The sequence below is a fragment of the Saccopteryx leptura genome, chromosome 2 (assembly GCF_036850995.1).
Source record: "Saccopteryx leptura isolate mSacLep1 chromosome 2, mSacLep1_pri_phased_curated, whole genome shotgun sequence".
Taxonomy (NCBI): domain Eukaryota; kingdom Metazoa; phylum Chordata; class Mammalia; order Chiroptera; family Emballonuridae; genus Saccopteryx; species Saccopteryx leptura.
In genome coordinates, this window is record NC_089504.1 from 286,443,185 (window position 1) to 286,458,543 (window position 15,359).

Sequence of the window (15,359 nt, forward strand, 5' to 3'; positions counted from 1 at the left end):
TAGAGTTAAGGACACCTGATTCATTTGATAGCTGTGTATCTTTGTGAAATCACCTACCCAGCTGAACCAGAAATCATCTATCCGTCAGTCAGAAATTTGTTGTGTAAATTGGAAGGTATAATAATATACATTGTTCTATAGGGTTTATCGTGAAAATCAAATCACCTATGATAATGTGAGTGAAAACATTTTGTAAAATGGCAGAGTATATTATACAGATATGAATAATTACTATGGAGTGAGTCCAAGACTGCCTTAGCTTTATTCAGGAAACTGCACTATTTGTAACCGGAGTATTCCTTTCCAAAATTTTCTGAATTCTCCGTTTCCTTGGTCCCGTACTCCAGGTATCTAGCGGCGTGAAGGATTAGTTGTCAAATTAAACCACTGAATCTCAATCCCCAGTTTTGTTTTGAGTAGGGTAGCAGCACGGACCGAGAAAGTGTGGTATTTCTTTAAAATTTTTTTTTGCCCACAATTGACGTGCTAGCTTTGTGGCTTCATTCCTCCCTAAAATAGGATGGCGCCTAGTGGTTGGAGCATGCTCTTAGACGTCCTGACGCCGCGCTCCGCGACTCGGGGGCGCGCACGTAAGTTGATGCCGCTGGCTGACTTCCGGTGGCACCGACGCCGAGTTTCTGCGGGATCAAGCGCTGGTGAGGGCAGTGGGTCTTGTGCTGTGAGGCGGGAAGAGGCTGGTCGGAGCAGGACGTCTGGGCAAAGGTGTTCAGGCTGAGGGGGTCGGGTCTGAGGATTGGCGCGGGTTGTATGACGGAGGATACAGGTGTGAGGGTGTCTCCTGGGTTTTGAGCGAGTGCTCGGTGCCTAGATAAAAAGCGCAGTTAGTACCCTTTTTTGAAATCTTTTTCCCAGGAGGGGCCCGCGCTAGGGCTACTTCCGGATTTGTGTTCATTCACCCTCTTGGTCTGACTCCTGTTCCCAAAAGGTGAGCCTTTTTAGAACTGCTGTGTTGTAAGTGCCTGGAGCTGATCCCTGTAGGTTGCTGTATTTCTTTCCTTCCTTCCTTATTTTTTCTTTCTCTCTTTCTCACTCTCCTTTTTTCCCTCCTTCCTGTACCTCAGTAATTCATCTGCGAATGAAATATAAGATTTGCCTAAGCTACTCCCTCTCCCATTACCCACTCACCACCCTTCCTTACAAGGGTTAACTAATCTTCACGTGTTTATTGGTTTATTGAGCTTTAATTACCAAGATACCAGGATTGTAGATTGGAGGGTGGGAGGAGAGCTCTCTTAGTGACCCGTGGAAACTGAATTAGTGAGGTTTAAAGCTAACCTTATAGTTCAGCCTCACCGTTGATGTCACAGTGGGTATAGCATTAACCTTTGACATCGAGGTCCCAGCTTCAGTACCCCGAGATCGCTGGCTTGAGCATAGAATCATAGACCTGAGCCCATGGTCGCTGGCTTGAGCAAGGGGTCACTGGCTCAGCTGGAGCCCCCTGGTCAAGGCATGTATGAGAAAGCAATCAATGAACAATAAAGTGCCACAACTACGAGTTGATGCTTCTCATCTCCCTCGCACTCACTCAAAAAAAACCAAACCGAAATGAAAAAACTAATGTTAAATTTCAGACTCTTGGTTTTTTTAATCGAATTTATTGGGATGACATTGGTTAGTAAAATTCAGGTATACAATTATTATTTTTTGTGTGTGTGACAGAGAGAGAGAGAGAGAGAGAGGGAGGGAGAGGGAGGAAGAGGAACTTATAGGGTCAGACAGAAAGGGAGATGAGAAGCATCAATTCTTTGTTCTGGTACCTTAGTTGTTCATTGATTGCTTTCTCATATGTGCCTTGACCAGGGGACTTCAGCAGACCGAGTAATCCCTTGCTCAAGCCAGCGACCTTGGCACAAGCTGGTGAGCCTTGCTCAAACAGATGAGCCCACGCACAAGCCAGCAACCTCGGGGTTTCGAACCTGGGTCCTCTGCATCCCAGTCCAATGCTCTGTCCACTGCGCTACTGCCTGGTCAGACTACAATTATTTTTTAATTAACTTTTTTATACCCATATTACAAATACACTCTTTAAAGTTTTTTTTTAATTGATTGATTTCAAGACAGAGAAAGGAAAGGAGAAAGAGAAACATTGATTTGTTCTACCCATTTATGCATTCATTGGTTGATTATTGTATGTGCCCTGACTGGGGATTGAACCTGCAAGCTTGGTGTATCAGGATGACGGTCTAACCAACTGAGCTACCCAGCCAGGGCTCAGGTATACAATTCTTTTTTTTTTTTTTTTTTTAATATTTTTATTTTATTTATTCATTTTTAGAGAGGAGAGAGAGACACAGAGAGAGAGAGGAGAGAGAGACACAGAGAGAGAGAAGGGGGGAGGTGCTGGAAGCATCAACTCCCATATGTGCCTTGACTAGGCAAGCCCAGGGTTTCGAACCAGCGACCTCAGTATTTCCAGGTCGATGCTTTATCCACTGCGCCACCACAGGTCAGGCAGGTATACAATTCTTAATACATTATCTGAATATTGTATTATATTTTTACCACGCCAAGTCAGATCTCTTTCCATCACAATTTACCTTCTGCCTACCCCCATGTCAGACTCTTATGAGCAAGAGCTTTATTTTTCAGCCTGACCGGGTGGTGGCGCAGTGGATAGCACGTTGGACTGGGATGCAGAGGACCCAGGTTCAAGACCCCGAAGTCGCCAGCTTGAGCGTGGGCTCATCTGGTTTGAGCAAAGCTCACCAGCTTAGACCCAAGGTCACTGGCTCAAGCAAGGGGTTACTCGGTCTGCTGAAGGCCTGCGGTCAAGGCACGTATGAGAAAGCAATCAATGAACAAGTAAAGTGCCACAACGAAAAACTGATGATTGATGCTTCTCATCTCTGCATTCCTGTCTGTCTGTTCATTCTTATCTATCCCTCTCTCTGACTCTCGCTCTGTCTCTGCCAAAAAACCCCACAAAACTTTATTTTTCAGACCTCTAGTCCAAGCTTTCATCCAGTGCTCTGGTAGATGGGCATTCAGACTTTGAACATTGTTAGTGATGAAGAACTCACTGTAACACAAGGCAGCTTATTCTATTCTTGTACCTATTTTATTGAGTAAAGTGTTTTGGGTGGGAGGTTTCCATAAAATGTTTAACTCTTGGTCCAAATGCTACATAAAATAAGCAGAATAAGATGTTCATACCCTCTTTCATTCATTCATTTATTCAGGGAACATTCATTGAATGGCTACAGTAGGGCGGATACTGCCTGATACTAGGGGTACTAGTTGAAAGAGTTCTTTTCCTGAAAAAAACACATAGTTTTTATAGAGGGAGATGGGAAGGAAACAAACAGGAGGCAGTCACAAAAGTGTAATTATCATAAAAGAGGTTTGCAGACAGGTGCTGTAAGAACATAAAAGAAGATGCCCTCTACTTTAGGTTAGTGTTGTGATAACTGGAATTGAAAGCGAGAGTCCAGAGGTGACTGTACAGAGAACAGTAAGAATCTGTCTTTTTTACAACCCCAAATTCCTGTTATTATGGTCTAACCTCTAAACAACCACACTTTGCTTTTTGATTATTCCTGTTCATGGAAATACCTGTATGTACAAACAACAATAGAAAACATTTATTGACCTAATAAATTACTATCTAATGATGTAGGTGCAATTTTTTTTTTTTGTATGTTTCTGAAGCTGGAAACGGGGAGAGACAGTCAGACTCCCGCATGCACCCGATCGGGATCCACCCGGCACGCCCACCAGGGAGTGATGCTCTGCCCCTCCGGGGCATTGCTCTGTTGCAACCAGAGCCACTCTAGCGCCTGGGGCAGAGGCCAAGGAGCCATCCCCAGTGCCCGGGCCATCTTTGCTCCAATGGAGCCTCGCTGCGGGAGGGGAAGAGAGAGACAGAGAGGAAGGAGAGGGGGAGGGGCGGAGAGCAAATGGGCGCTTCTCCTGTGTGCCCTGGCTGGGAATCAAACCCGGGACTTCTGCATGCCAGGCCAACGCTCTACCACTGAGCCAACCGGCCAGGGCGTAGGTGCTATTTTTATTTCAGTTTTTAACTGAAGAAACTGAGATTCAGGTTAAGTAAGTTATACAAAATCACAAAACTGAAAAGAAACTGACTTGGGAAATGAGTCCAATTTGACTCAGTTGATCTCAGCATCATGCTATTCTACCCTCTTGATGGTAATAATAATGACTAACATTAATCACTCATGTAATTCTTATAACAACTCTGAGGTAAAAATAATTTTTTACAGTTGAGGAAACTGAAGAGATTAAGTCACTCAGCTAAGGTAATTACTAATCAGTAGTAGAGTTAAATTTTCAACTCAAGTACTCTAACCACTATCTGTACACTTCCACCTAATAGGAGATTGCACATTTGGTATAAAATACTGTGTTCATGATTGAACATGAGTAAGTGATAAAATATTTGAGAAAATATTATAATAATTAATATGAAGGTAATAAGAACTTGCTTTTATCCTTTCAGGATGGACCAAAAGTAGGACTTTAAAATGTTGCCCAGTAAGAAGAGAAGAACTACAATGACTGAGTTCTCACAGCATCAGGGAAACCAGGAGGAAGATGACTTAGACCTAGAGTCAGCTGTTGAACCAGAACCTGACCAGGTTAAAGACTTGGGGTCAGTGTCACTGTCCTGGGGTCAAAGTCATGGCAGATCAGCTGGCCTCGAAGTTCAATCTGTGCAGGATGCAGAAAATCAGCTTGGTATGGAGGATCCATCTTTGAACTCTGGGGTAGTCACCCAGGATACAAACGCACCAGCTCTAGAAGCTGTTGTGGCCATCTCTAAGGCAGTCACCCTCCCTTCTTTGGAGTCTTCCCAGCCCCTTACTGTACACATTGATAAAGAAAAACTCCATGCCACTGGCTCACGGAGAGGGAAAAAAATGACACTCAGGCCCAAGCCAGTTACCCAAGAAGACAGAGGTGATCATCTTATCACAAAGGAGCCTTTTTCAGGAGAACCTAGTGAAGAAGTAAAGGAAGAAGGAGGTAAGATATGCCAGCTCTTTAGGCTACATTTTCCTTGTCAGTAACAGTTTGGCATTGCCTTTGCCTTCACCACTGCACTCTTGGCAGTGCCTTTACAAAATACAATGCTAGTTTTTCTGAGAGGGGCTTCTGATTGGGTATGAAATTGGAACTGCTGCCTGAACTGTGGTGGCACAGTGGATAGGGCAGGCATGGGCAACATACGGCCTCGGCCTGCGTAATATGTTTATGCAGCCAGCGATTAAATTTTTAATATTCTACACTATAAAATCTCAGCTACTCAGAAGTGGAAGTGTCTTCGATTATTGGAAATCGAGATATTTAAGAAGATAGCGATATGCGGGAAAGAATTCCACGTGTGACTAATCTAGGGTTAACTTCCAATAATTGATTGAGTGGATTTGCGATACTTATTTATTTTTAAAAAAAATTCCATTATAAAGATTTACAACTTTTGTACTGGTCTGTACTCGATATGAACTGTTTGACGTTTAGCGGCGATGTGAAACTCACATTCTTTTAGGCGGAGTTTGCCAGTGCGCACTCAAGGTCAAACAATTTGTTGTTTTTGTGGTCAAGTGTGCTGAATCAAGTGGCATTGTAGCATAGACAATAGCTGCAGTTGATAACTGAAAATGTGTCCAGGCTGTTTGTAAAATGAAATAATTGTTTTATTTGTGATATAACGGCTTCAAGATCATTCTATTAATTAAATATTGTTTCAATTGATTGCGATAGTTTGGATATTTATACGGTATGTACAGTGGTACCTTGAGATACGAATTTAATTCGTTCTGTAACTAAGCTTGTAAGTCAGTCAACTTCTATATCAAACTGACGATACTGGACTCCTGTGCCAACGCGCCAACTCGCGGCTGCTTCCCAAATTACGACTTGTATTTCGGAATTTCGCTCGATGTCTTTAAACAAAAATATGGACTGAGTTGCAGCTCGTATCTTAAAAAAAAGTATGTTGGTCTGTTCGTATCTCAAGGTACCACTGTAATTATATTTTTATTAAAATATATTTTTATTAAAATAATATTGTATATTAAAAATTTTTTACTCACTTACATTTATTCATAAATTACATAAAATTGTTTACTTTTTTTTTTAAATTTTTATTTATTAATTTTAGAGAAGGGGGGGAGGAGCAGGAAGCATCAACTCCCATATGTGCCTTGACTGGGCAGGCCCAGGGTTTTGAACTGGCAACCTCAGCATTCCAGGTAGACGCTTTATCCACTGCGCCACCACAGGTCAGGCTAAATGAATATTTAAGTAACATTTTTATTTACAATTTTAATTACAATTGTATTTAACTTTTTTTTTTTTTTTAGATTTTATTTATTTATTATAGAGAGAGGAGAGAGAGAGAGAGAATGGGGGAGGAGTAGGAAGCATCAACTCCCATATGTGCCTTGACCAGGCAAGCCCAGGGTTTTGAACCAGCAACCTCAGTGTTTCCAGGTTGACACTTTATCGACTGTGCCACCACAGGTCAGGCTTTTTTTTTTTTTTTTTTTTTTTTTTTAACAGAGAGAGAGTCAGAGAGAGATAGATAGGGACAGACAGACAGGAATGGAGAGAGATGAGAAGCATCAATCATCAGTTTTTCATTGTGGCACTTTAGTTGTTCATTGATTGCTTTCTCATATGTGCCTTGACCATGGGGCTGCAGCATACTGAGTGACCCCTTGTTTGAGCCAGCGACCTTGGGTCCAAGCTGGTGAGGTTTGCTCAAACCAGATGAGCCCGTGCTTAAGCTGGCGACCTCGGGGTCTCCAACCTGGGTCCTCCACATCCCAGTCCAACGCTCTATCCACTGCGCCACCACCTGGTCAGGCTGTATTTAACATTTTTTAATTTTGATATTTCGTCCAGCCCATGAAAAAAGTTTTCTTTCTAATCTGGCCCAGGGGCAAAAACTGTTGGCCACACCTGGGATAGTGCATCGACCTGGAATACTGAGGTCATTGGTTCATGACCCTGAGCTTGCCTGGTCAAGACACATATGAGAGTTGATGCTTCATGCTCCTTTCACTGTTATCTCTCCCTCTGTCTCCTCTGAAATAAAAAATAAAAAGATTTAAAAAAGAAATCGTAACTGCTGTGCTCCTAGGGGTCAGCAGTGAACTTTATGAATGGGTGGAGACTTTCTTCACCCCTCCCATTCCTTAAATCTTCTTCTGTGTCCTTTTGTTTCTCTCCCCTTTCTGGAGGGATGAACTATGTATGCCTTTTTGTGACTTAGTGGTATCCATGAAGTGGGGCTTACAGAGGAGGGGTAGAGGCTTGAAGGGAGAGACTCCTCCCTGGGACATTGGGAAAGGCTTTACAGAGATGATATAACCTTCGGACTTGGAAGGATGAATTGCAGTTTGACAGAATAATGGCATGGGGTTTCATAGGCCTGCAATAGTCTGCTCATAAGTCGAGGCAGAAGAGGATAGGGACATAGTGGTTTGGAGGAAGTGGTGAGAGATAGCTTCAGAGTGGTAGATTGTGTTTAGATTGTGAAGGTCTTTGTTTTTCATGTTCAGGTGTTTGAACTTTTCCTGTAGCTAATTGATGCATAAAAGAATCAGAAGACATAGTTCTAACCTCAGGAAGCTTATAGTCTACTTGGAAAGACAAGACATAAACGTATTATTCACTTGGAACAGTGTAAAACAATATGTGATTAAATTGTGTGGTATAGGTAATTAAGATTTTTGAAATTGGAAATTGTAGGATTAATAGGTTTTGATAGATTGTGAGGAAGAAGTGGAAGTAGAATAGCATATTCTGAAAACATGTTAAAGTGCTATATTTATGGGAGTGTTGCAGGGCTTCAGGTTGCTGGGTGTTCACAGCTTGCTGTTATCCCCTTGAGACTTTTTTTTTTTCCTGAAGTTGGAAACGGGGAGGCAGTCTGACAGACTCCCGCATGCGCCCGACCGGGATCCACCCGGCATGCCCACCAGGGGGCGATGCTCTGCCCATCTGGGGCATTGCTCTGTTGCGACCAGAGCCATTCTAGCACCTGAGGCAGAGGCCATGGAGCCATCCTCAGCGCCCAGGCGAACTTTGCTCCAATGGAGCCTTGGCTGTGGGAGGGGAAGAGAGAGACAGAGAGGAAGGGGAGGGGGAGGGGTGGAGAACCAGATGGGTGCTTCTCCTGTGTGCCCTGGCCAGGAATCGAACCTAGGACTCCTGCACGCCAGGCCGGCACTCTACCACTGAGCTAACCGGCCAGGGCCCCTTGAGACTTTATAAAGGATTGTAGTAGGATGTGACAGTAAGGATAGAATAGAAAGAATATATAATATTTTAGAGACATGATAAAGAATTAGTATTGCTCAGAGATTGCTACCATCGAAGAGATCTGGATTGGGGGATGGTGATGCAGCCTTCATAATGGGGAATGTAATTGAGGGGCTGATTATTGAATTTTTTTCTTCAACCTAAGTTGTATTTGTGACATGAAGACAGGAGGAATGGAGGAAGATACAAAATTAAAATGCTAGAGAAAATTAAGAAGAGGCTCAAAGTCACTCAGCTATTGAGTGGAATCTAGAGATTTCTTAAAAATTAAATTAATTGGACCAGACTTGTGGTGTCGCAGTGGATAGAGCATCGACCTGGGACACTGAAGTCCAGGTTTGAAATCCTAAGGTCGCTGAACACGGGCTCATCTGGCTTGAGCGCAGGCTTGCCAGTTTGGGTGTGAGGTCACAGGCTTGAGCATGGGATCCTCAACATGATTCCATGGTTGCTGGCTTGAGCAAGGGGTCACTGGCTCGGCTTGAGCCTCACCCCACCTTCGGTCAAGGCACATATGAAAGGCACTTAATGAACAACTAAAGTGACGCAACTATGAGTTGGTGCTTCTCATCTCTCTCTTCCTTCCTCTCCGTCTAAAAATAAATAAATAAATTTATTGGGTTAACATTGGTTAATAATGTGATACAAATTTCAGGTGTGCTATTTTGTAACATAGCATCTGTTTACTCTTACCACCCAAAGTCAAGTCTCCTTTTGTCATTATATATTTGACCCCTGTTATCCACTTTGTCCTCTCCTACCTTCCTTCTCTGGTAATCACCATTCTGTCTATATCTATGAGTTTTTGTCTGTATCTTTGTGTTTTATATCCTACATGAGTGAAATCACATGGTTCTTGTCCTTTTTCCATTGGTTTACCTCATTTAGCATAATGCTTTCAAGGTCTATCCATGTTGTTGCAAATGACAATATTTCATCTTTTTATGGGTGAGTAGTATTCCATTGTGTGTGTGTGTGTGTGTATATACACACATACACACCACATTTTTATTCATTCATTCATCAGAGGACACTTAGATTGTTTCTATATCTTTTTTTTAATTAAGAAGAGGCGAAGCCTGACCAGGCCGTGGCACAGTGGATAGAGCGTCAGACTGGGATGCAGAGGACCCAGGTTCAAGACCCCGAGGTCGCCAGCTTGAGCGCGGGCTCATCTGGTTTGAGCAAAAGTCTACCAGCTTGAACCCAAGGTCGCTGGGTCCAACAAGGGGTTACTCGGTCTGCTGAAGGCCTGTGGTCAAGGCACATATGAGAAAGCAACCAATGAACAACTAAGGTGGTGCAAAGCACAATGAAAAACTAATGATTGATGCTTCTCATCTCTCTCTGTTCCTGTCTGTCTGTCCCTGTCTATCCCTCTCTCTGACTCACTCTCTGTCTCTGTAAAAAATACATAAATAAATAAAATAAAAAATAAAAAAAAAGAAGAAGAGGGGAAATAGTGAGACAGACTCCTGCATGTGCCCCAACTGGGATCCACCTGGCAACCAATCTGGGATGGTGCTTGATTCAGTTGAGCTAGTTTTAGTGCCTGAGGCTGGCTTGCTCCCTTGAACCAACCCATCCTCAGCACCCAGTGCCAGCACTCGAACTAATCAGGCTGTGGGAAGAGAAGAGGGAGAGAATGAAGAGAAGGAGGGGGAGAGCAGCAGATGATGGCTTCTCATGTGTGCCCTGACTAGGAATTGATCCTGGGATGTACATACGCCAGGCCAATGCTTCATCTACTGAGCCAACTGGCCAGGGCCTGTTTCCATATCTTGACTGTTGTAAGTAATGCTGCTTTGAACATAGGGGCATATATATCTTTACAAATGTTTTCAAAAATTTCAGGTGGATACCCAGAACAGGGATTGCTGGGTAATATGGTAACTCTATTCTTAATTTTTTGAGGAACCTCTATACTGTTTTCCATAGTGGCTGAACCAATTTACATTCCCACTGACAGTGCACTAGTGTTCCCTTTTCTCCACATCCTCTCCAGTACTTAAAAAAAATATATTTATAGATTTTAGATAGAGAGGAAGGTGGGGGGGAGACAGGAACATAGATCTGTTTCTGTATGTGCCCTGACCGTGGATCAAACCAACAACCTCTGCACTTTGGGATGGTGTTCTAATCAACTGAGCTATCTGGCCAGGGCCTCTTCAGCACTTTTTCAAAAAAATTATTTTATTGATTTCACAGAGAGGAATGGAGAGAGAAAGAGAAACACTGATTTGTTGTTCCACTTATTTATGCAGCCATTGGTTAATTCTCATATGTTCCCTGACCGGTTATTGAACCCACAATCTTGGCTTATTGAGTCGACACTCGAACCAACTGAGCTACCTGGCCAGGGGTCCAGTACTCCTTATTTTTTGTCTTATTGATGATAGCCTTTCTAATGGTTGTGAGGTGGTATCTCATTGTGTTTTGATTTGTATTTTCCTTATAACTAGTGATATTGAGCATCTCTTCATATATCTATTGGCCATCTGAATGTCTTCTTTGGAAAAGTATCTGTTTAGGTCCTCTGCCCTTTTAATTTTTTTCTGAAGTTAGAAGTGGGTAGGCAGTCAGACAGACTCCCGCATGTGCCTGACCAAGATCCACCTGGCATGCCAACCAGGGGGCGATGCTTGGCCCATCTGGGGCGTTGCTCTGTTGCGGCTGGAGCCGTTCTAGCACCTGAGACGGAGGCCATGGAGCCATCCTCAGCACCTGGGCCAACTTCGCTCCAGTGGAGCCTTGGCTGCAGGAAGGGAAGAGAGAGAGAGAGAGAGAGAGAGAGAATGAGAGAGGAAGGAGAGGGGGAAGGGTGGAGAAGCAGATGGGTGCTTCTCCTGTGTGCCCTGGTTGGGAATTGAACCTGGGACTTCCACATGCTGGGCTGACACCTCTACCCATTTTTTTAATTAGATTGTTTGTTTTTGTGTTGTTGTGTAGAGATATTTTTAAATGTGATTCCTTTTTTTTTTTTAAGATTTTATTTATTCAATTTAGAGAGGAGAGAGAGAGAGAAGCAGGGGAGGAGCAGGAAATATCAATTCCCATATGTGACCAGGCAAGCCCATGGTTTTGAACCAGAGACCTCAGTGTGTGTAGAGATATCTTTAATGTTCAGTTTACAAATATCCAACTGTAGATAGATAAAATAAGCATTGTTTAGGATTATCTGTAATACCACTCCCCTTCATTAATTTGAATGATTGAAAGTTGATTCTAAACCTTGCGCTTTAATTAGTAGTACCGATAAAAGAAGTACACTCTGTCTATATAGAATTCATTTTTTCCCCAAGTAACTTTTTTTCCTAACTAGAAATGTAATATACAAAAACAGAAAGGAAGAAAGTTGTAAATTTATATACACATATTTTGGAAACTATTGAAAAGTTTTGGGTTTTTTTTTTGTATTTTTCTGAAATGAGAAGCGGGGAAGCAGGCAGACAAGACTCCCACATATGCCCAACCAGGATCTACCTGGCATACCCACCAGGGAGCTATGCTCTATCCATCTGGTGAGGCATTGCTCCGCTGAGACCAGAGCCATCCTCAGTGCCTGGACCAACTTTGCTCCAGTGGAGCTTTGGCTGCGGGAGGGGAAGAGAAAGATAGAGAGAAAGGAAAGGGGGAAAGAAGCAAATGGGTGCTTCTTCTATGTGTCCTGACTGGGAATTGAACCCAGGACTTCCACACGCCAGGCCAATGCTCTATCGCTGAGCCAACCAGCTAGGGCCGAAACTATTGAAAAATTTAAAGAAGAAAATAAAAATCATCTATAATCTTACTACTCTGAGTAATTACTATTATAAATTAGTGCATATTTTTTATTTTAGATAGACAGACAGGGTGGGAGAGAGATGAGAAGCATCAACCATATTTGCTGCACTCTAGTTGTTCATTGATTGCCTCACACATGCCTTGACCAGAGGGGCTCCATCTGAGCCAGTGATCCCTTGCTCCATCTAGCAACCCTGAGCTCAAGCCAGCAACCTTGGGCTTCAAGCCAGTGACCTTTGGGCTCGAGCCAGCGACCATGGGATCATGTTGATGATCCCATGCTCAAGCCCTCAAGCCTGCACTCAAGCTGGTGATCTTGGGGCTTTGAACCAGGGACCTCAGTGTCCTAGGTCAACACTCCATCCACTGCGCCCCCACTGGTCAGGTTGTTTGTTGTCTGTTAAGTAACATTTAATTTTCTGTTTATGATTATTTAGGACATCCCCCACAACAAGTTATTTTGAAGTATTAGCATTTTGTTATAATTGATAGACGATTAAATCATGTTTCTAGACTTCATGTGCTAGTGATTTAACCATTCTGTATTGCTGTTTATTCTAATGGAATTTCAATTCTTTTAAAATTGATTTATGTTACCTAATTTCTGCTTAACACTTTTTCTCTTTCTTTTCCTTCTAAAAATGATTAATTTAGGCAGGTTTCAGCTTATACTTAATTGGTTTGTACAGTTCTCAGCTAATTCTTTTCATGTTATCAATTTACAGTTCTTAGGCTGGCAGTAAACAGCTTAACATATTTGCTCTGAATAAGGCTTTTCCTTCTCTATCTCATTTACCCTTCTCAGTTTTTCTTTCTAAGGTCTTTCAGAATCTAGCACATTGATAGAAGGATAAGTGGGGTCCTAAAGCGTTCTTCAAGAGGGGAATTAAGTTGAGAGGCAGTGTGATGGAGTCAGAGTTAAAAATTGTTGCAGAGAAAAAGAACATTTTCACCCTAGCTAGAAAGCTTGGTTGGTGAGTGCAACTTTCCGAAGCACAGAGGTTGCTGGTTTGATCTCCAGTCAGGGCACATAGGAGAACAGATCAATGTTCTTTGTCTTTCTCTCCAAAAAAAAAGGAACATTTTCACTATATGAAGTATGGTGAAGCTGAGAAACTGTAGGGATAGTTTTAGGGTAGTTTTCAAATGTGTTTTTCATAGCAAAAGTATAAATGGAAGCTCTGCCTACCAAAGTGAGTTTCTGTATTTTTATTAGATGTTAAGATTCTCATATGTTTGTTTAAAAAGTCATTTGTGTTGGTTCACTTTTTAAAATGTTAGACATCATTCTAAAAATTATTAGATTGATGATTAAATGAGATCACTAGTTTGTGCTATTGATAAAAATTCCCTCTTGATGGAAATTTGGCTGAGAGGAACTTTTGATGATTTGGGATTCAACTCCTAGTATATGCATCATAATGAAGGTATCTAACAAAAAATGACTTTATAACAAGATGCAGATTTCTACAAGAGTGTGACAGAAAATGACCTAAGTGAAGCGATGTTTGTGATTCTTCCAGGAAAACCTCAGATGCATTCTGCAGGAGAGATGCCTTTACTGCCATCAGGCAGCCACTCAGTAAGTCCAGGAGTCCAGCCGGGAAAACCGTCTCAGTCAGATGTCTGTGCCTCTCCTCAAGGAAAGCCACTCGAGACTTCAGATCACCAAGCTGAGGAAGAGATAGAGGATGATGGACTCTTTATTCCAATGGGTAGGCTTTCTTTCTTTAGCTTTTTTTTTTTTAATTGATTTTAGAGAGAGAGGAAGGGAAAGAGTGAGATACTAAAACATCAATCTGTTCCTTTATGTGCCCTCACTGGGGATCAAACCAGTCTTTGCTTATTGGGATGATGCTCTAACCAATGGAGCTATTGGCCAGGGCTTTTTTATTTCCTTTTTTAAAAAATTAAATCAGGCCTGACCTGTGGTGGCGCAGTGGATAAAGCGTTGATCTGGAAATGCTGAGGTTGCCGGTTCGAAACCCTGGGCTTGCCTGGTTAAGGCACATATGGGAGTTGATGCTTCCAGCTCCTCCCCCCTTCTCTCTCTCTGTCTCTCCTCTCTCTCTGTCTCTCCCTCTCCTGTCTAAAATGAATAAATAAAAAATAAAGAAAAAATTTAAAAAAAAATTAAATCATTTATTGTCCTGGTTGGATAGCTTTGTTGGTTAGAGAGCATCATCCTGATACACTAAGGTTGCAGGTTCAATCCCCGATCAGGGGATTGACAGGAACAGATGGATGTTTCTGTCTCTCTCTGCCCCTTCCTCTCTCTCTAAAATTAATAAGTAAAATTTTTTAAATTAATTATTTTTTATTTTTCAATTACACTTGACATACAATATTATATTTGTTACAGGTATATAGCCTAATGATTAGACATTCTATAACTTACTAAGTGATCATTTTGATGATCCCATAGTCATCTGACACCATACATAATTATTAGAATATTATTGACTATAGAGTGTCCTTGGGTTATGACACCGTTCTGTTCTTACGACAGTGACATAATCCAAATTTTGGTGTAAGTCAAAACACACCTTAGCCTAAGTCACTTACCTATCCTAACATAGTAGTGAAATTATAATCTAGAGCATAAAAACACAACTAAGCCATAGAAAAAGGAAAAGGACATAAATATACAGTACTGTAGTAACAGAAAAAAATGACCAAAAAATGAGTGTAAAAAAATACCTTTATTCCTGTGGTTGTCTCACACACTGGAAGGGGCATTGCATGGTGGGAGAGAGTGACCTATTGGAAGGAGGAGGCTGGAGAAACAGGAAAACCTGCAGAAGGTGCTGGAGATACTGGGTCAGGTGAATCAGGATTGCCTGAGGAACTTGCAGGTGATGCTGGAGATGATTCTATCTGTACTACAGGTGTTTCATCTTGAGAAGCAGTAAATAGAGGGTACAGGATCCGTTGCAGGCTTCTCAACTTTACTAAAAAATTGTTCCAGGCTCGTCTGGAACTAGTTCGCCTACGTAGTCTGTAAGTACAATGCTAACAGCGTAAGCTGAAACATTCCAGTCTCAATTTTTTAAAGTTTTTATGGGAGTGAGTATCATAAACTAGAAACGTTGTATGTTGAGACTGTTGTAATCCAAAGAACCCCTGTATTCAATTTAACAAATAGATTTAAAGTGAACCCCTGTGATTTTTTTATGCAAATACAAACCTTCATGACTAGGTAGGTTAGAAGTAGTGATAGTGAATATCCATGTCTCATTTCTGAAATTGTGGGAAGATGTTCA

At 42.0% G+C, this 15,359-nt stretch overlaps 1 protein-coding gene across 4 annotated transcripts in view; it reads left to right on the plus strand.

Moving 5' to 3' along the window:
* Nucleotides 1-522: 522 nt before the first annotated feature.
* The window catches only part of GON4L (gon-4 like), a 105,878-nt gene continuing 91,041 nt past the window's right edge, over nt 523-15,359 (plus strand). For 2 of the 4 annotated variants that reach the window (XM_066362233.1, XM_066362236.1), the window contains exons 1-3: nt 663-946; nt 4,481-5,007; nt 13,620-13,811. In XM_066362233.1, the coding sequence (XP_066218330.1) occupies nt 4,506-5,007; nt 13,620-13,811 (694 nt within the window). In that variant the 5' untranslated portion in view covers nt 663-946; nt 4,481-4,505. The other 2 variants (XM_066362234.1, XM_066362235.1) reach the window with 2 other exon arrangements.